General features: G+C 28.8%; 2 protein-coding genes across 2 annotated transcripts; both read left to right on the plus strand.

The window, feature by feature from the left end:
• LOC104720232 (chitinase-3-like protein 2) lies at nt 9902-11206 on the plus strand. Its single transcript, XM_010438174.2, has 3 exons — nt 9902-10583; nt 10685-11083; nt 11184-11206. Exons 1-3 carry the CDS (start codon nt 9917-9919, stop codon nt 11204-11206), a joined length of 1089 nt encoding a protein of 362 aa, XP_010436476.1. The 5' UTR covers nt 9902-9916.
• Nucleotides 13344-13977, plus strand: LOC109126827 (zinc finger CCCH domain-containing protein 46-like). Its single transcript, XM_019230694.1, has 3 exons — nt 13344-13579; nt 13669-13854; nt 13944-13977. Exons 1-3 carry the CDS (start codon nt 13344-13346, stop codon nt 13975-13977), a joined length of 456 nt encoding a protein of 151 aa, XP_019086239.1.

The following is a 22425-nucleotide window of genomic DNA, read 5'->3' on the forward strand; positions in this document are numbered from 1 at the left end:
TGGTTAATTGACAACCATATCGGATCGGAGGAGTTCCCACAACGATATGTGAATGAAGATATAAATAAAGGACGAGTGAAGAATAAAACATGTTTGCCTAATGTTATTGTAAGATTAAAAAAAAAAAAAAAAATCGTCTGTCTGCTTTTTATATAATTACTGTAAACCCAAATAAAAATAAAAAATGATTTGATTTCTAAGAAAAAAAATGGCTTACTTCATATCATTTATTCATTCATGTACGTTTCCATAGGAGATCCATCTATAACGAAATAAACCAAAAGACAATATATATATATATATATATATATATATATATATATATATATATGCATGTTTCAAATTTGTATTATAACTCAAATTTGCATGCATGCATGTTTCAAATTTGTATTATAACTCGAATTTGCATGCATGCATGTTTCAAATTTGTATTATAAAGAATCTCATAATCGATGAACGAAACTCACGGCAAACACTAGAGTTCTATGGGCTGAGATGCCGACCATTGGGTCTCGGCCTTGTATTCTTGTTCTTTCAATATAAAAACTTATCAAAGAGAAAAATCAAGTCTTTTCCAATAATTAGCACACAACCAATAGATCAGACAAAACACACATCTAATCACTTTGATTTAATCACTTAGATAAATCATGATCTTGCACTCAACTTATAAACAAAAAGATTCTGAACAAAAATGACAAGAATCACACCACATCAAACTCATCACCACGTCTTTATCAACAGATCTCTACTCAGAGTGTGACGGCCAAAGTGACATACGCTAAGCAGAACTTTCTGCTTGGTTACTTTGCCTGGAACGTTGGAGCTGAACAAAAATGACAAGAATCACACCACATCAAACTCATCACCACGTCTTTATCAGCAGATCTCTACTCCAAAAACATTTCCGGTACAACCCCCAATTACACCGTCGTGTAGAGAGACTTCGGCCAAAGTAACTAACCAAGTCTACCGAGCTTTTCGCGTCAACATGCAATACCAGAATATGGGGAAGCTGCATGTTGAGGCAGAACCACAAGGAAAGTCAGTCACATCCCCATTCTTAGGGCATCCACAATGGAGGATATATTTTTCGGGTTGTAAAATTTTTTAATTAATATAATTTGTATTTTTGGTTGAATAAGAATTTTGGGTATTGTAATTAAAATGTAACCCTCCAATGGTGGGTTCTAATATTATATAAGATTCTATCTACTATTGGAAGAGTTTACTTTTCGTTTTTAAGTGTATTAATTTCATGCTGGACAAACTATCATATAAATTTTCCCGCTCTAGACATATATCTATAATAGTATTTTTGCACCACTTTTTTGGTAAGAATACTCTTTTGGAAAGTTTTTGCATTTAATGATATTTAATGCTTATATCCATATTAAAAAAAATTTAGTTATAACCAGACAAATTTAGTTAATTCTCTCTACTATTCTTATAACCAAACAAAATTAAAATATTTTAAATATACATATATATAATATTCTATAATTAATATAGATATTTAGAAGATTTATTCCATACTAAAAAAAATATTTTCCTATCATCTTTTTGTGATTTTAAATTTTAAATGTAGTGAATCATCATATAATACATAAAGCTAATAAAATGTGTATTTTTCTGTATATATTGTGATTTAAATTTTTTTAAACGAACATATATTACTCAATTAATATAAAAAGTTTGTGTTCAACATACATATATAGTAAATTTACTATATAGTAAATTTACTATATAGTAAATTATAAAATTTTAAGAAGTTTAAAATTTATAACTGATATATCTAAACTTAATAAAAAGAGTTTAAAATTATGAAATTTAAACATATTGAATTTTCAAAATAACACAAACGAGTTATATTACATGACGGGTTATATGACATTACATGATTGAATTGATAATATAAAAATATATATCATTAATATGATACTAGAATATGGGTTAAATTTTTATATTACTATTTTAACAACACGGATATAAAATATGTCAAATCAAACTGATTTAATTAAGATTGTATTAAACAAAAATTGTTGTGCGGTATATCACGAATTATATACTAAATCACTAAAATTAACAAAAGAGTATATTAGCAAAATTAGTATTAAAATAGTATATCAATAAAAAAAATTCAAAAAAAACTTGCCCCGCAGGTCATAATCTAGTATTAGATGTATAACTTCTTAACTAGGTATAATTTTTATATGTTGTTTATTTAAAAAGTTATATATATATATATATATATATATATTAAAATTTATCTATATATCTATATTTTCAGATTAACGTGGCCACTTTGTGTTCTTATATTATCATTCAACATTCTTAATGGATAGTGACCAAATCTAATCATAATATTATTGTAATGCATGTGAACCAGTAAGTTGTTAGACAAATAAATTTATCCCTTGTATATTAAAAGAGAAGCATTCACACACAAAATGATGATGTATCGCATTCACATAACTCTAGACACTATTTCTTTTATTTGTCATCAATTTTTTATAATATTTACATTTATGTACCATTGTATTTTTCCAAAAATACAATTAACACCTAAAATTAAATTTTAATATTCTCTTTCTAACTTAATTATATCCTTTAATTACATTTTCATAAAATTTTTAAAATAATTTTTAAAAACTCTTTGTTTATATGATAATACAAGATTAATATTACAATAATTCTCACGGGTCAAATTTTAACTATGATACAAAAATTATATATATTTTTAATATATACTACACAATTGAATTTTAGATTTCAATTATCAATAAATATAATAGATTTTGTGAATAAAAGTTGCATAAAAACATTTAATAATTTATACCGCACTATGTAAGGGTTGTTACCTAGTTAGATAATAAATATGGAGGAGCCTTTTCTTGTTGGATCTGCCATCATAAAAACTGCCTACTCTAGACATATCCTATAATAACTAGGTGAATACAAATTTCTTTTTCTCGCATATATATAACAAAATATAAAAATAAAAAGTTTACTTATGATAGAGAAACAGATATATGAGATGATCAGCTAACCTAACGAAAACTAAGAAAGTCTATAACCCAAAAATATATGTTATAACGTGCAAAATGTAAGCAGAATGCAGAAACAAATATCGTTTGTTTTTCATGTTTTAATGAAGTTTTTTCTGTACAAGGTATAATAGATTATAGACTTATAGTGGTAACATTACTACTATTTTGGATTTACCGCATCAGTCCAGAAATGAATTATCGGTTGGCAGCTGAAATAATAATAAAAAATTATCATTTAAGAAATTATCATACCTTTCATATAAAAATTGGTACGACCCATTTTTTGATGATAATAATCTAATTAAATATCTCATAATATTTAATTACAACTCAAACGACAAACCAATTCTAATTTAATATAAATGTCATATCAATTATAACTAATTAAAATCATCAACCTAACATGCTTCTAAACCAGGTTCCAACAACAAAATAACATAAACACAACACAACAATCAAAACCCTAAATTATCCTTTTTTTCATCGTCATGATTTCACGCTACACATTACATGCACCCTAAGTAGCACTGAAACGGGTACGGGTCAGGAAATGGGGACGAGAACGAGGACCGAAAACGGCAAACTTAAAATTTGTGGATACAGAGACAGCATGGGTATGTTAACAAAAATACCTATAGATACAAATATATAAGAAACCAGATATATATAAGACTCTACATAAAAAAAATACAAGTATGTATTACTATCCTCTATACTTGTGTATATGCCCAAGACTGATTCTACCTTACGTTTCATGGTTATCCATCAAACACTAAACTCTAAACATATTTGAAGTAAAAGAGATGAGGACTAAACAGTGAACAAAGGAAACAGTGAACATGTATAGTAATGTCAAATCTTAAGAAATCAAACTTAAATGATATTTTCGATTCTTTTATGTTTTATTTGGAGGAAAAATAAGTGAATAAGTCGTCGAAACGTTTATGAAACCCTATTACCGCCGTCCACGCCCTGTTAGAAACATTTCGGAGAAGTTTTTTTGCCGTATATGTGCCGTCCCCATACCCGAGACGTTTCTGATACGGGAGACGTCATCAAACTGTCGTCCCCTTACATCATAGCTTGCACCACAAACAAAATGAGATGTGTGAGTATTACCAGAAATTCCCAGTGATGCGATCCTCCCATCTATGAGCTATGCACATAAGCAAATCAAAAGTAAAACTACAAATAAAACATAACAAACCAATCATTAAACAGAACACCCAATAACACATCAACCACACCTACACATTATCACACAAAACAAGTGGGTAGAAAAGATGGAAGAAAAAAAGTGGTTAAATTAAAATGAGCAGTTAAATAATAGTGGGTCTGATTGGTGACCACGTTTAAACGAGACGGTTCAAAAATTTATAGCGGTTATAGAGAAGACGGTTAAAAAGTAAGCGGTTAAAGATAGAGGATGAAAAGATGGTACGATTAAAAAGAACGTTTGAATATTTAGCTTGTTTGGTAACATTATAGCAGTTGAATAGTATAAGTTATAATAAAAAAATATTTAAAATAGTTTAGTTAGAAACTGAAAAATATGGAGTAATAAATTTTCATCTAATTCATAATATGAATTTAAATCTTCATTATATGAATTTAAATATGAATTTAAATCTTCATTATATGATATTAAATAAATCTAAATGTTTATCTCATAACAAAAGTATTCAAATATTACATGCATGATCGTCCATTTAAAAGTACATGTTTTTATTGAAATCAAAATCTTGACTTAATTACAAAAAAAAAATTTAATTTTCATAATATATATATATAAGTATTTCATGAATACTAAAAAAATTAGGAGAATTTAAACAATACTTTCAAAGAATGGACTTCAAAATTTGACTTTGAGATAAGAACTAATTATTGAGCAAAAGGATGTTTTTTCTGTACTCGACCAAAACTTGTATTATGACAATGGCTTTGTACGAAGCACATATATATTATATTCACTATTTTTTCTTTTTTTGTTAGATAAAGAATTTAATGCAAAAAAAAAATGAGTGAAATGACATAATAAAAACGGTCTAAACTTTTATACAAAACCAAACGTTGGTTTCTCGAAGTTATTTGAGTTGGTGTTTACAACCATCAAAATTAAGCTTTAACCACTTTCTCCAAATTCTTTCTCCAATCAAGATCTTCAACCGCTCTTTTCAAACGCCGTCTTGATTGCTGAATATTAGAGCGGTTTGTTTGCAAACGACGTTTATTAATGTAACCAATCATAGCCAGTTTTGATTGGTAACAAACAGTTGAATAGTAAACAAGTTATTATAGAAAAATAACATAAAAATAAATTAAAACATGAAAACATTTCAAAAAAAAATTATTTTCATAAATTCCTTTAGAAAATAATAAATATAAATATTATTTTAAAAATTTATATAATTTTTTAAAAAATCCAACCACTTCGTTTGCAAACAAATCGCCTTGTTTTTGGGGCGATTGGCAACCGCCCGTTTTCCTCCTTCCAACCACTCTCTTCAACCATCTTCTCCAACCACCTATTACAATCACTTCTTTCAACCGTTATGTTGATTGGTAATCTTCAAGACGGTTCGTTTGCAAATGAGGCGGTTGAAGGTTACCAATCAAACCCATAGTGTTACCTTCTTTAGTTCTTATGTTTTCACATTTGAAAGATAAAAAATTACATAATAAAAACTAAGGCTGTTTTGTGTGAAGGTGAACAATACTAAAAATGAAAGACAGATTGAGCTGTATTCCTAAATTTTGTTTAAAGCTAAACATGATGCTAAATTTCTAAAGTGATTTTTGTAGAAGAAAACTATTAGCNCACTTCTTTCAACCGTTATGTTGATTGGTAATCTTCAAGACGGTTCGTTTGCAAATGAGGCGGTTGAAGGTTACCAATCAAACCCATAGTGTTACCTTCTTTAGTTCTTATGTTTTCACATTTGAAAGATAAAAAATTACATAATAAAAACTAAGGCTGTTTTGTGTGAAGGTGAACAATACTAAAAATGAAAGACAGATTGAGCTGTATTCCTAAATTTTGTTTAAAGCTAAACATGATGCTAAATTTCTAAAGTGATTTTTGTAGAAGAAAACTATTAGCATATTTTGTTTAGAAAGTAAAAATAATCATATTGTTTGCTTTCTTATTTGATTGGTAGATAAAAATATTCAAACAGTCAACGATTTTTGTCTAAAACTTAAATATCTAGATATATTTGTATTTAAACTTCTCAATCAAATATTAAATATAATACAACACTCAAATTTTCTTTTACCAAGAAGATTTACATGCAACTTCGCTAACTCATGAAAAATGTTTCTAATTTCTCTTAGTTTTTAGGTGAATTTGTTTTTAATTCGTTTAGACAGGTGACACTATCTGGTGACATGTCACTCATATACACAAAGAGTTTGATCTTTTATAGTATTGATTATAACCTTAAAAAGTATATTTTAAGTTATAACGTGCAAATTGATGCATACACGCATATTGGTTCTTATGCTTCATCTTACAGTTGGGTGGAGATTTCTTGAAACTCATCTTTAAGCTTGAATCCTTAAACACATCAAAAGATCATCTGGCCATTGCAAAATGACTAGTATAGTATTTTTTCTTTTTTTATTATTATTATTATTGAATTGGCAAAATTCCATAAATAATCAATCTCTATTATGCTCGGTAACACGGAATAATGATAAGTATAGTCAGCATTGAACAAAGCTTCATAAAATAGCTAATATCGAGTCACGATATTATTGTAATGCATGTTAACTAGTACATTGTTTGAGAAATAGACTCGTTAGAATAATAGAGTATAACTAAGTCTTTTTAATTTATTTTCTTGATTAATAACCCATTCAATTATTTTAAACTAAAACTATATACCATAATCAAGTCTTTATTTTTGTTACTTTTATTTACAATCATGCCGCCACCCACATATATTAGACCATGTTATAAACCTAATTCAGAGTAAGCATAATGACACACGTTTTATTGTATTTGACTCATTCAACGATAAATACTACTACTAGTATAATTTCTTTTATAGTACAATACAATCATATATATTAACAAGAAAAAGAAAATGAATCACTCAATTTTCAATTTACACAATTAAGATTATATAAAGACTATGATACAGACTAATTTAGCTCACATTTATATAAATCAGAGTAACTCTTCATAAGTTAATAGAATGTTTGAATAAATCAATATAATTTAAAATCAGATTTGTACAATATGATAAACATAGGGGTATAAAACTGACCATATATCACACATCTCTGAATATTTCAGTTTCATATGTCGGATGTGTAATTAATTATGTTTAATGTTAGCTGAGAAAAGTGAACAATTAGATTTTTTTCTTCGTGGAAAGAAGACTTAGGCTTTGGCCTGATTACATGTCTTTTGGTCACAATTAGACTTGTTAGATAAATTCAAGTTTAACTGCTGGAAGAAAAGAAAAGAAAACAAGATTTAACGTTACTTTAGTTGCTAAGTTAATTTGCAAAATGGTGCAAGACTTATAAATAATTGTATGCGAATTTTGTAAATGATTCACAAGATCTATATAAACGTTTCCGTTAAATTTTTGTAATAAACTAATTTGTGTTATTTTTAAGTAACCCTCTATATTTAATTTGACCAGTATGAAAATGTTTAGATATATGGACTATAAACGAGTCTTCAAACAATTATATGGACTATATAACCGAGTCTATTTTTATTATATTCTCTCTATTATATATTGGAAGACTTTACTTAAGTGGATTTCTTAGATAATTTGCAAAATTGTGCATGAATTATAGATAATTGTATGGAATTTTCGTAAATGATTCACAAGATCGATTTATCTAAATGTTTCCTTTAAATTTTTGTAAGAAACTTATTTGTGTTATTTAAAATAACCCATCTATATTTAATTTGACCAGTTTGAAATAGTTTAAATATCAAGTCTAAACCCAATATTATTGTAATCATGCGAACATGTACATTATTCATATATATAATAATAACAATCTGAATAAATGCGAACAACAGTTGCGACTTTTCAGTGTACTTTGTTTTTATTTGTTTTTATTTAAATAATATGGTTGTATCTGTTTACTGTAAAGTTGTATCTTTTCACCATATTTTATTTATATTTTTTCATCACAACTTTTTATTCTAATAGGTGTGTTGTTTATTTAAATAGTCATATCTTTTGAACTCTCTATATATTTGTCTCTTCATCAATAACTAACAAATTGTAGAAATATAAAAATTTAAGACAACTTAATATATAATTTACAATTGCGTCTATTTATCGTAATTTTTCGCTAAAAAAAATATGTTAATATTTAAAATTTATTTTATTTTATTTTTAGAATTTATGTATTTTAATTTTTAATTTCTAGTTGATACATTTTCACTCATTATTAAATATATTTAACAATTATAATTATTTAGTAGAAAATTACATTTGCTCATTACAACCATTAGTTCAATATTATCAATTAGGATCACTTTGTCATAATAATTTTTTAATTATAGCTCTTTACCATAATTTTTCATAAAATATTTTATATTTATAATATTTTTAAACAATGTTTTTTTCAAAGTTGCTTCTCTTTGCCATAGTTTTTTTATTATAAGTTTGATTTTGATAGTTGTGTTTTTACTAACGGTTTATGTTTAATATTTATGTATTTAAACTATTTTATTATTTTTAATGATTTCATAATATATAAATTAAATTTTAATTTATTTTCTTTAAAATACTTTACTGCGATGTTTGTGGGAGGGTTTGAGTCCTAGTTAAATAAATAGACTTGTTAGATATATCCAAATGTTTCTTTTCTCCTTTTTTTTTGTTTTATTGACAGGAGACTTTTGTTTGTGAGCTATTCATTTTTGTATGTTTAATAATGCTACAGAGCTATACATATCCTATATCAATAACTAGATATATAAATCTCATATATATATATATATATATAATTAAGTAACAAAGCATAAGATGATAAGAGAATGATCTTTGGAATATATTTGAAAATGTCAAGGTTTAGAAATTTGGTAGTTAAGTGATTTTTTCCGTCCACAAAAGTAAGATCTGTAGATAATTTTCAGATATAGAATTTTGATGTGGAATTCAAAACTATACTGTCAAAATCGGTGATACAAAGAGTTGACACAACGAAAATTATACTTGAAAATATAAAAGTGTTTGTTCAATATTTACTGGAAAAAAAAATATTATATATATATGATATTTTAAATTAATAAATTACTGAACATATCTGACCACAATATTATTGTAATGCATGAGAAGTTGTGCACCAATACATTGTGAGACAAATACAGAAATCCTAAGCTGAAAGCCTAATACCAGATTAGTGATCGGGTATGTATAAAGCATTTACATTTTCAAACTTTTAGGGACCTTGTGCCCAAATATATTTTTTTCCTAAAATTTAGGGACTTATTTGCAAACTTCTAAAATTTTCGATCCTTTTTACATTAATATCAAATATTTATTTAAAAACCTTAAAAAACTGTGGACCCGGTGCTAGTGCACTCTCAGCACTACCCGAGAGCCGGCACTGCGTATGATGATAGGGATGAGCTTCTTTCTTAATTGGTGTTACAGTCACATTATTTAGCAAAGACTTTTGGTTTTCGAAATCAATTAACTTCAAGACTTGAATTTGTCTAAGGTCTTTTGAATATTTCAAAATAAGTCTTCCCAAAATCAGTATAAATAGAGAAAGTAAGCACCCTCTTAGTTTGTATCACCACCACAACAAAGCACCAACAAACAAAGAAACACAGAGCTAGAGAAAGCATTTTGTTAAACGTTAAAAGACTTCGAGACCAAAAAATGTCTCATGAGTATACGGGAGCCCCCACCTCCAAGGTAAAAGCTTCGTACTGGTTCCCAGATGGAGAGAACCCGGAACAGGATCCCAAAACCTCGGCCGAAAAAATTGACTCATCTTTCTTCACTCACCTTTTCTGCGCTTTCGCCGATCTCGACGCTGCCACCAACACAGTTGTTATCTCCCAAGCGCACCAACTCATATTTTCAACCTTTACTGACATCGTCAAGATTAGAAACGGACAGGTGAAGACCCTCTTGTCGGTCGGCGGAAGAAGTGCAGACAATACTGCGTTTGCGTCCATGGCAAGTAAACAAGAGTCTCGGAAATTGTTCATTGATTCTTGGATTTCGATCGCTATATCAAACGGATTCCATGGTATCGATTTAGCCTGGGAGTACCCTAACAGTGACGTTGAGATGAAAGACTTTGGTGCCCTAGTTGGAGAATTGCGAATAGCGGTTGACGCGGAGCACACACGCACAACCAAACCGACTTTGCTGTTGACGGCTGCCGTTTACTACTCCTCGGTTTACAAGACGTTCACCTACCCGGTTGAAGTGATGAAAAAAAGCTTGGATTGGGTTAATATTATTGCCTTCGATTTTTTCGGTTCGTCCATTACCATTGGTCCACCCGCCGGTCTGTATAATTTTTCAAAACCAAAAGGTATAAAGTTTACTATACCATAAACATAACTGGTTTTATTTCCGTACAATCCAAATATGAGTATTTTTTTTTGTTTAATTTGAATAAAGGTTTGTTGACAGGTGAATGCGGCGACTCCGGTGTGAAACAGTGGACTACGGTTGGATTTCCAGAGAACAAAGTAGTATTTGGATTCCCGTATGTTGGCTGGACCTGGACTCTTAAAGACGACAAGCATTACGGTGATGATGTTGCAGCCACCACCCTAGAAGCAGCGTCAGCTGACGGTCCCATCAACTATAATAAGATAAGTGATTTCATAAAGCATAAGGGTGAGCAAACTAGAATGTTTTATGACTCGGAAGTCGTTAGTGATAACTGTATCTCCCGGACGGCTTTCATTGGGTTCGACGACATTCAAAGCATCGTGACGAAAGTGAGATACGCTAAGAGCAACGGTCTGCTTGGTTACTTTGCTTGGAACGTTGGAGCTGACGATGATTCTTATCTATCTCGTACAGGTTCGTCTTTTGTACTTTCACATATTCTTTTTTTTTTTTTAATAAGAATTGAGATACAACAGTATCAAGTCTCTTATATCTGGATTTTGGAAATATACAGCATCGATAACATGGGATGTTTAATAGACAACCGTGGGACGGTGGGAGGAGTGGAGTTCCCACACTGAAAACGAAGAAATAAATAAATAATGACGCGTGAAGAATAAAACATGTTTGATTATGTTACAGAGGCTTTTCTTTCTCTCTGTAAGCGTTGGTGTGAAGTTTTCTTCCTCTGTTTGACTTAGTGAGTTTTTGGTCTCACGCTCTCTCTCTCTTTTCTCTCTTTCTTCTGTTCTGTATCACTGCTGGTATCTGGTGGTTCTTGTTTGATTCCTTGTAAACTTTTGATCTTTTATGTCATAAGAAGGCCCTTTAACAAGATAAGCAAACGCTTATCTTGTTTTCTGTAATAAAAATGAAAACGTTTGCGTACATTATGATGGTAAACAAAGTTAACTAAGTAAAGTTTATTTCGGTGAAAAATATGCATCGGAATCGGAGAAAGAAAAAACATACGTACTTACTATATTTTTTGGTCAGAATGTAAATAAAGCCTAGAATAACAACTATTTATAGAGGGTCATATAGACTTGTTAGAAATATTATTTATAACTGAGTCTTTTTATTTATTTTCTTAATTAATAACAGACTCCATTATTTTACACTCATAATAATAATGATAATGAACTTATTTAACGTTGATGTTGAGAATATCATAATTAAGATATATAGACTATAATCAAGTCTTTGTTATTGTTATTTTTATTTACAACAAGGATGTGCCACCCACATGTATTAGAGCATCTCCATCCCACATCTTTGAAAGAAGATGTCTCCAAATTAAAAAAATATATATATATACTAAATTTGTATAAATATTATTTTAATTATTTTGGTGTCTTTAAATTTAAGATATCATAGTCTAAGCTTCTCCAACGGTTGATTTAGCCAAGGTTCTTATTACAAATTATAATTAACAATAAATCAGAATGAATAAAAAAGATAAGAGTTGTCTCTTATTTAGTAAGCTTAAGAGTTGGCTCTTATTAGATACGTGTCAACATATCGTTGAGTTGGTTTTTAAAATAAAAACAAATTTTTTTCCCTTTCTTTCTCTTCTTCCTCTTCTCTCTTTCGCGATACTCTCAACCCAAAACAAAGAGATTTTTTTAAAAAAAAAAATTGAAACATGGCAATCGGAGGTTTTGATAAACCAATCACTAATTGGAGATTTTGATTAATCAATCGGAAATCAAAGATTTTGATTAACCAATCGGAACGACATATCAGAGCTTTAGATTAAGCGACGAGTCTGAATGTGAAAGCGGTGAGTCTTCTCCACCAAATCAAAGTGTTACCTTCGCCAACTCGCAGATTTTGATTAACCAATCTCGATTATAAAGGTAATTTCCTTTCTTTGATTCTATGGGTTCTTGTTTAGTAAGGGTATAGAAATTAGGGTTCTTAAAAGTATGTTTCTATCTGTTGGAGTAAGCTTGAAGTAAGCTTGGAGAACAAGCTTACTAAGAAATGGAAATTGGAGATTATATTTAGGAGATATCTAAATATAATAGAATAAGAAGTTTTCCTATTAGGATTAGGAAAATATACTAAGAAGTTTTATATATAAAGAGATGCTAGGTTATAGCATAAGGTGTGAGTTGTGAGCTTTGAGAGAAAGAGAGGTTTGTAAGAGAGAGCTTAAGTTTTTGAGTTATTTTTCTTAAGCAATAAGAGAGTTATTCTTATAATTTGTCTTTCAAATCTTTCTTAAATTCTATACTATCTGTGTTCATAGGCATGATTGTAATTAGGGTAATCTGTTTGTAAAATGTGATCAAAGTCTCTGCCTTATTCTCTTACCTCTCTCTGTTTTCTGTTTTATTGCTCTGCTTCTCGTGAATTATGCTTTTTATGCCACCAACAGATGCTTAATCTTTAGAAATAGATGTTTTAATTGAGCTGCAACTTGGTTTTAGTTGTGCTGGTAAGGCTGTGAAGTATGTCGCATTGTAGTTGATATAGATTGTAATGGTGGCTTTTAAAAAGTGAACTAGGATATAACTTATCTGTTTTTGTTTCAGTTTTGGTTATGATCATCGTCTTGTAATCATTTATAAGTCTATAAATGTCGAGAAAGCAAGAATCTTTGGTGTTTAATTTGTTGTTTTTGTTGCTTTGCAGATCACTTGTTACTTAGTTTTACTAAAAACAAAGGATGAATCAAAGCATCCATCGGTGTTTCAGGAACTTTATCGATTCAGCTAGAGGCTTCTGCAAAAACAGAGCTAGCTGCAGATTCGTCCATAGTGATGGAGGAGCCGATTTGGTTGGCTCTCCAAGCAGAATCGAGCTTCTTAGGTCTAATTTGATTCCTCCTAGACTTTCTCATCACTTCATGACTCGCTCTGCCGACGGTAGGTTCAGGGAGGAAGATGTGTCCAATTACTTCAGGTAATTTCCCAACAAAACACATTCAACTTCTCTTTAGTCTGAATGTATGTTCTTGTGTGTGACATAAGATGTTGTTTGGTGAGGTGTAGTACTTTTGGAACAGTTCAAGATGTGAGGATACCATATCAGCAAAAGAGGATGTTTGGATTTGTGACATTTGTTTATCCTGAGACTGTTAAGAGCATTCTCGCCAAAGGAAACCCACACTTTGTGTGTGATTCAAGAGTTCTTGTTAAGCCTTACAAGGAGAAAGGCAAAGTCTCTGAAAAATGCAGGTACTATACTAGTAGTACTAACTCTCATACTTAGGCCTGACTATTCCATGAATCATTGTGTTTATGTCCCTTTTTATCCGTTTGTGTAGAACTAACCAAACAACGGAACGAGAATTGTTCTGAGTTCTTGTGATGGGTGTATAATTTATTTATCTCAACTCATTAAAAATGTGATCATTGATCAGTTTCTCTTAACCTCTCTTTTATATTGTTTCTTGTGAGTTTTTGTGAGTTCTTGTGATGGGTGTATAATTTTTTTCAAAATTAAGAATCCCAATAAGAGTTTCACCATTGGAGGAGCAAAATTTTAATTACTCTTTCACAAGTTCTTATTTTAAAAAAGTACAAAATATATTTTTTTAAAAAATAAAAACCTCAAAATAACATCTTCACCGTTGGAGAAGCTCTAAATGTCTTTACCAAAAAATTTAAGACATGATATCATAAGTTTAAAGACATCAAACCCATTTAAGTAATACTTTTCTTTATTTATTATGTTTTAAGTTCAAGACATCTCTTTTAAAAATGAGGGATGGATATGGTCTTAGAGCACAATATAAACCTAATTCACAATGAAAATAATCACACACGTTTTCTAGTATTTAACACATTTTATTATATAAAGTATGGTTTCAAAAGTTACTAACTCACTAGATCATGACACGTGTCAATTTCAAAAATTACTAACTCATCAGATCGTGACAAGTGTCAATTTTACACAAAATTTTAATTTTAAAAGAAGAAAATCTTACTAACTCACCAGATCGTGACACGTGTCAATTTCAAAAGTTACTAACTCACCAGATCGTGACAAGTGTCAATTTTACACAAATTTCTAATTTTTAAATAAAAAATCTTTTAAAGAATCAAAAAATAAAAAAATTACTAATCATAAAATCTTATTATAAAAAGTTGGGTTTTCAAAATTAGTCATTAATAAGATTATGACATGTGTCAAATATACTGATGAGATGTTGACATGTGTCAAAAATTATTTTTTTTTTTAAAAAGCTAATTAAGAAAATAGCATTAAATCTACATAAAATTTACATGTTTATATATAAAAAGAAATTTCCTAAATCAAAAAGGAAAATTAACAAACTAATATATCTTTCATTGTACGCTAATTATATTATATGTGTTTTCTTAATTAGATTTTGACATGTATAAACAAAAAACATAATTCATTAAAAATGTATATTATTATTAATCAATAAATAGGGAATAACAAATTTAAAAAGAATAACATAAGTTATGTCAAAAGAATTGTTATTTTTGAAACGTAATAGGACAGCTAATTAAGAAAATAACATTATATCTACATAAATTTACATGTTTAGAAAGCTTTGATCTTTGATTTTTTCCTGATATAATTTTGCTTATCTATTGTGGGTCTTTTATTCGTGCATGTTCTTCAATGGAAACTATCATATGCAATGAAATGTAATCAAAGTATATAAATCCCGCTAAATTAATCGAGGATGGAGATACTGATGGATGTTTCAAAAGTGATTCTACAGCTAGTAGCATTATAAGTTTCAAAAATTAATCGATGGTTGATGTTTCTGGTCAAAATCTATAGTTTTCTCTTCTAGATAATGTCAATGATTCCGGTACTGAAACAAAAGCTACTTGATCGAGTAATTGAGAAGCGATTTTGAAATTTGGGAAGTTAGAACAGTAAACCGTTTAAAAATTGTTTTCAAACCAGATTTATGTGGTTTTTTTATCGGATTTGGTTCGTAAACCGTTTAAACCCAAGTATATAGAGAAATATATGAGAACTTTTGATTGGGTAGAAATAAGTTGAGAACTTACGATTCGAGAATATTTGAGATGAGGTCATAGTTCTAAGTAATTTTGGTACAATGCGATACTTCTGAGGAGTAAACATGTCATCGATTCTTTAACGTGATTATGACATATATCATGTTTTTGATTGTTTCTAAAGTTTTTATTTTGAATTGTTCATAATTTTCAAATTTTTTAATTTTATTATGTTATATTAACTTTCTTTCAATTTCTCAATATTTTCTGTTTCGATTTTTAAAAAATTGTTTACGGTTTAGAATTTATTTTCTTCAACAATTTTAAAATTCGCACATCGTGCGGGCTCTTATCTAGTTTAATGATAAATGATACCTTCCTCTGTTTTAAAATAGTTGTTGTTCTAGGCTAAATTTTTTATTTTAATCTAGTTCTTGTTTCTGTTTTTAATATTATTTTAGTATAAAATTATCTCATTTACAGTTCATTAAATGAAAAAAGAATTAAATCCTTAAGAATTTTAATAGTTAAATAAAGGTATAATAAAATATTTATCTCTTTTTTTTAATTTATGTAAAAAGGTCTAGAATGGAAACTAATAAAATTACGGAAGGATTATTAGTATTATTTTCTTTTATAGTACAATATCATCGTCTATTACCAAGAAAAAGAATGAACACACACATTTATCAAGTTTCTTTCATTGTCTTTTACTTTTTTTGTTTTTAGAGAACTTAGTCGTGCTTCCTACTACTACCTGATTAGCGCATTTATAACATTCTCAATAATAAAAATCACACAAATTCTAAAAATAATTTCACACATTTAAACAATGATATATTCACACAATTGTATATCATCTACTACAAAATATATTTTCATTACATTATATAATTAGATAAGAATTTACTAATTTTAATCAGATTAACTCTTAATAAGTTAATATAAGGTTTTGAATAAAATCAATTTAAAATCAGATTTGTACACTAGGGGTTAGAAACTCACCATAGGTCACACATCTCTGAATTTTCAGTTTCATATCATCATATGTCGGATTTGTAATTAGATTATGTTAATTTTAGCAGAGATAAATTTTGTCTTCATCGAAAGAAGACTTGAGCATTGGCCGGATTGCATATCTTTGATCACAGTTAGACATGAATCCAAGTTTCTAACTGGAAGAAAAAAAATTCGAGATTCAAGACGTTACTTTAGGTGGAGATCTACTAAGGCTAAATAAGAGGATACTTTAGTTGATTTCTTTTATAATTTGCAAAAATTGTGCAAGACTTATAAATAATTGTATGCGATTTATGTAAATGATTCACCAGATCTATCTAAACGTTTCCGTTAAAATTTTGTAAGAAAGTAATATGTGTTATTTTTAAGTCTAATCTTTAATTTGATTTGACCATCAGCTTGAAATAGTTTAAATATCAAGTCTAATCCCAATATTATTGTAATGCATGTGATCATATCATCATGTACATTGTTCGACAAAAGACTTGTTAGATATATATATATCACTAGAATCGGACCGGGGCTAGGGGGAATATTTCAGTTATTTTACATAGAATTATATATTTGAAAGTTTTATAGTTTTAACTCATTATGGTGTGGCTTACCGCAGGCTTTTCAAAACAAATATTTCATGAGATATCGGCTATTTGTGTAATAAATTTGTTTTTTTCTCTTTTTTTTTGTTGTCTGTGTAATAAGTTTGTTTGAATATTTTAGATCTTATATAATTAAAAGAAACGAAAGAGAGTGAAGTATATAGTGAGAGGGAATATGAATCGAATTGAACAAAAAATTATTTAAGATGTGGATGTGGTTGTGATAGTCCGATTATACGAATTTTATTGTATAAGTTTGCATTTATTAATATGATATGCGACAAAAACATAATAATCTGGATTTATGAGCATCGTATACATGAACAATATATTTACCGAATTTTTTTTATTGTAGTTTATATATAGACTAGATGAGGATCCGCCGGATGTACGAGTTTAAAGTTTTATAAATTAAATTAAATTTAATAAAAATATATTAAAATTTGTTGTACGTTATTTATAAATTTTATTTTTATTATAATACACTGATTTATATCCATTTAAATTTTTTTTATGTGTTACTATTAATTACGGCCTAGGCGGCCGTATATACGGTGACAATACGGTATACGGTTACCCACCGTACCGTTTTTAGGCTAAACGTTTAACAAATACGGGTTGGTTGAATACGGTTGCTTATACGGCGTATATACGGTAAGTTTTTTTTTTTTTAACTTCAATCAAGTTATAGATCTATAAATTGATAAAACGCTAAGCTTTATTATCGTTTTCTACTGCCATGACACTTAGGTTGTTTCTCAAACTTCATTCTATATAGAGAGAGTCTTCAGGTTTTCTTTACTCTCCTTCTCTTGTTTTGATTATATGATTTTTCTTTTTTGGCTTTATCATCTATCGTTGTTGTCTTATTGATTAAAGAACTATAATTCTTAATATCGTAAAACTATGTTTGAGTTTGAGTTTTGATATCGTAAAACAGAGTTTTGATATCGTAAAACTCTGTTTTGGAATCTCACCGCATATTTGCCTTTTGTAATTATTTTCAGAAATTATTCAAGTTCCAATGGATTGTTGTATATAAAGGTTGATACTATTGGTTTGACAATTTTATGAGTAATTTTGCAAAGATTTTGATATTTATTTTGTTTTTATTATATATATTTAATTATTTATATGTAATATATTCATATCTATAGATATTTTTAATAAAATATATTTACCGTATATATTCCATATATACAGCCGCATATACGGCTATATGCTAAACGGTGGTCCACCACCCGGCTAGCGCCTAGCGTATTTTAGAACATTGCTATTAAAAGTGTATTTTTTACACCCAAATATACTTTATATTATAAATATATTCTTTATCACCACTTAGAAAATGTCTATATGAACACATTAAGCCAATTATTTTACTTTCACTTCTGCGTAGTTTTTTAATTACTAAAATTGTTGGCTCAAAAAACATTTTGAATAAAAATATATTGCATAATATACTAATCAATGATGTGTCATCATAATAATGTATGACCACCATGGAGAAAACCTCGGCTCTACCCTCATCCTTTATGGAGAGAACCTTGCGTGCAACCTCCTCCATCGTAGAGAGAACCTTAGCTCCGCCTTCCTCCATTAGGGAGATAACCTTGCGTCCAACCTCCTCCACCTTTGTCCCTTGGGGAGATAACCTTGCGTCCAACCTTCTCCATTATAGAGAGAACCTCGGCTCTTTCCGACAACCAATGAAAGTAAAAACTTTTTTCTAACATCACAAAATCTTTTGATAGTAACTAATGTTAAATTTCTCAATGTATTCTTAGAAGTATCTTTGACACACCATGATGTAGGCTCTGTCTCTGTAATGCCTCAACCGCCACCTTGCTTAGTAAGCCCATGTCCACTCTCAGTCCATGGGCCCACCTTCCTAAGTGGGTCCTACATCTATTCTCGGTCCGTGGACCCACCCATATTCGATGGCCGGTTTGTTACATCTGGGAGGCTTTAAAAACTTGTTTACCGACCCTACAACTCAACAAATGATATTTTCCTTTGTTTTGTCCTCACTTGCACAGTTTCGAAAATCATTTCGAGGAAGGTCACCCATCATGAAGTTCTCTCGGGACCCTTGACCAGAAAAATAAGTGCATTTTGATGATATATGTGGCCAAATCAATTCTTTTAAAAATTTCGCAAACCAGGGTGTCACAGTCTTTGAGCTCCTATGGATCTATCAACAATGATTTATGTTTTTCTAATCTATCGATCTATGTTTATTGTAAGCTTGTGTTTGATTAGCCTATTTTATCAATCCTTTAGGTTGATGAGCTTCTAATTGTTATCTCCCTTTGAGATTAAATGAATAATGGTAACTATTATGTTTGCAAATAAAAGAAGGGTTTATGACCAACCATTGGAAAATTAGAAGAAAATTAATTTGACGTACATAATTAAAGAAACAATATAAAATTATAAGCACAGTAATATATGAATCTCAAATAATTCAAAGATAAAATATAAATTAAATAAAATAATTTAAAATATAGTATTAGGAAAAGAAAATGCATATATTAATTTTTTTTGGATCAACATATTAATATTACCTCTTCCCTACTTAAAAACTAAAAAGTAGGAGAAAATTTTGATTTAAAAAATAAGAAAAATTTATCTTCCCATTAAAAAGGATTTCCCAATTAAACAAAGTTGAAAGCAGTGTTTTTGAATAAATTATTTAAATATGAAACAATTTATGTTTATTTACAAAATTTAAAATTAATAATTAACTCTATATTTTCTTTAATCCATTTTTCTATTTTTTTTGTAGAATTAATAACTTAAAATTAAAAATAAGTAAATAATATTATAATTTTGAATTTTATGATATATATATATATAATCTCCTTATAATTATTTCAAAAAAATTGTATTTATAATAAATTCTGTAATTTTTGATAATTATCTTTTTACATTATTAATATTTTTTGAAACAAAATATTTTATTTTTGTTGTAATTAAATTTCTCCTTTTAAATATTAACTTTTACACTTGTCAAAATCTGAGATTGATAACTTGACACATGTCAAAATTTTGTTAACAGCTAACTTCCAAAATCCAACTTTATATAATAAGATGTTTTAGTTCATAGATCGAAATTGTGTTATATATAATGTATTATATGTAACTTATTAGTTATATTAGCAAGTTGGACTGTGTTTACAATAGATTTGTAAGTATTATTGGGTATTTTAAAATAGAATAATTATTATCCTCCATATCTTTCGAGTTTCGACACAAAATACACATATTCCTAAACTTAATTATTACTTTATTAGAGTGATATTGGAGGTTACAATATGTAAAAAGTTACATTACATGTAAGCTAATCTTTTCGTGTAAAAAGTTACATTACATTACATCACATATTCAACTTGACATTTTAAGTGATTTGTGTAAAAGTTGCAAATCCTATGTTATTCAATCATGATTTTAAAAAGTCTCATGAAATCCACTGTTATTCAACTGTTGATTTAAAAATCTGCTTTGAAATCCACTGTTATTCAAAACAGTCTGGATTTGGATTTTAATAAGTTTTAGTGATTTTGGAGGACTTTGGATGATTTGTTTAGTTAAAAATACATAAATACAAATCTCATGGTTTTAGATGGAATTTAAAAGAATTTTACCATAAATTATATCAACTCTCCTAAAATCTATCAAAATTCCAAATTTTCAAAATCCCATCAAATCCTCCAAAATCATTGTTTCCATACATCCCCTAATTATTACTTTATGTTTGCTGCCAAGCAAAGAGAAGAGATAGTTAAAGTTTCCAATTTCCGGAGAAGCGAATTAGCAGAGTTGATCGCGGAAGACATAGCCCCACCCAAATGGCCTGAGAGGATTGATTCCAAACAAACAAAATTAATCGCGTAGATAGAGGTAAGACAAAGTGTGTTTATTGTTCTCTTATGCTTAAGGCCTTTTCTGCTAAAACATCAGAGAATTGATAAAGACAAACGACAAAGCACCGGAGGTGATGTCGGAGATACCATGAAGATCTGAGAAGCTTGAATTGCTCTGATTAATTTGTTTAGAGCTATATTCAAAGATAATTCTAGAGATCCCCAGATTCGTGGCCGATTCGATCACTGCTCTCAACGCCAGACCTTCCGCTACCACAACAGATACAACCTGAGAGGACCTGCATGTCTCTATATTCGACAACTGAACAATCTAATTTTTTTCTCGTTAAGCTAGATTTAAAACCCAATAGTTAATAAATATAGTCTTGACTCCTGAGTGCAGAATGATAGAATAAGCTTGATTTTGTTTTTATAGGTTCATAAAGTATGTGAAACGCCATTGTTAAATTGTAGAAATGGAGACCATAGCGCAGTAGAAAATTTTTTTCTATATTGAGATGGTTGGTGTTTCGTTGTACATGAAGTAAAACCAATACATGGTTCCTACAAAACAAATTAAAATCGTTAATGTGTTAAACATGATTACACATATATAACATGTGCCATAACTGGAGTTGTAGTGGCAGCCATAGCGAAAAGGTGAATAAAATATACAGGAAAGAAAGAGTGGAAGGTGTAATGATTCGACCTTCGATGACTAACATAGAATTTATAGGAAGACGTCTAGCAGCACCGATTATGGCAGATTTTAGGGTATATTCTTAGAATTCGTAGTATTTATTGTATAACTTTTTTTTTTGGTAATTCATACATTTTTTTTTTGGTAATTGTATTTATTGTATAACTAATTAGGTAATACTTATATTCTTTACTACTAGATTATGAGCCGCGATACACCGCGGAGCAAGTTTTTATTTTTATTTTTTTTGTTAATGTACTATTTTAATACTAATTTTGCTAATGTACTCTTTTATTAATTTTAGTGATTTATCATATAATTCGTGGTATACCACAACAACACTTTTTGTTTAATACAATATTAACTAAATCAGTTTGATTCGACATATTTTATATTTGTGTTGTTAAAATAGTAAAATAAAGATTTGACCCGTATTGAAGTATCATAATAATGATATTTTATTTTTTAGTATTATCAATTCAATCATGTAATGTCATATAACCCGTTATTTATTATAACTCGTTTGTATTATTTTGAAAATTTAATGTTTAAATATTCATAATTTAAAATTTTTTATTAAATTTAGATATATCAATTATAAATTGTAAACTTCTTAAAATTCTAT

The sequence above is a fragment of the Camelina sativa genome, chromosome 10, assembly GCF_000633955.1.
Source record: "Camelina sativa cultivar DH55 chromosome 10, Cs, whole genome shotgun sequence".
Lineage (NCBI taxonomy): Eukaryota > Viridiplantae > Streptophyta > Magnoliopsida > Brassicales > Brassicaceae > Camelina > Camelina sativa.

Excerpts from the sequence above, each read along its gene's own strand:
- LOC104720232 (XM_010438174.2), top strand. The coding sequence starts at position 9,917 with ATGTCTCATGAGTATACGGGAGCCCCCACCTCCAAGGTAAAAGCTTCG. Across the intron at positions 10,584-10,684 it reads TAATTTTTCAAAACCAAAAG|GTGAATGCGGCGACTCCGGT; the intron begins GTATAAAGTTTA and ends GTTTGTTGACAG. Across the intron at positions 11,084-11,183 it reads TTCTTATCTATCTCGTACAG|CATCGATAACATGGGATGTT; the intron begins GTTCGTCTTTTG and ends GGAAATATACAG.
- LOC109126827 (XM_019230694.1), top strand. The coding sequence starts at position 13,344 with ATGAATCAAAGCATCCATCGGTGTTTCAGGAACTTTATCGATTCAGCT. Across the intron at positions 13,580-13,668 it reads GATGTGTCCAATTACTTCAG|TACTTTTGGAACAGTTCAAG; the intron begins GTAATTTCCCAA and ends GGTGAGGTGTAG. Across the intron at positions 13,855-13,943 it reads AAAGTCTCTGAAAAATGCAG|AACTAACCAAACAACGGAAC; the intron begins GTACTATACTAG and ends CCGTTTGTGTAG.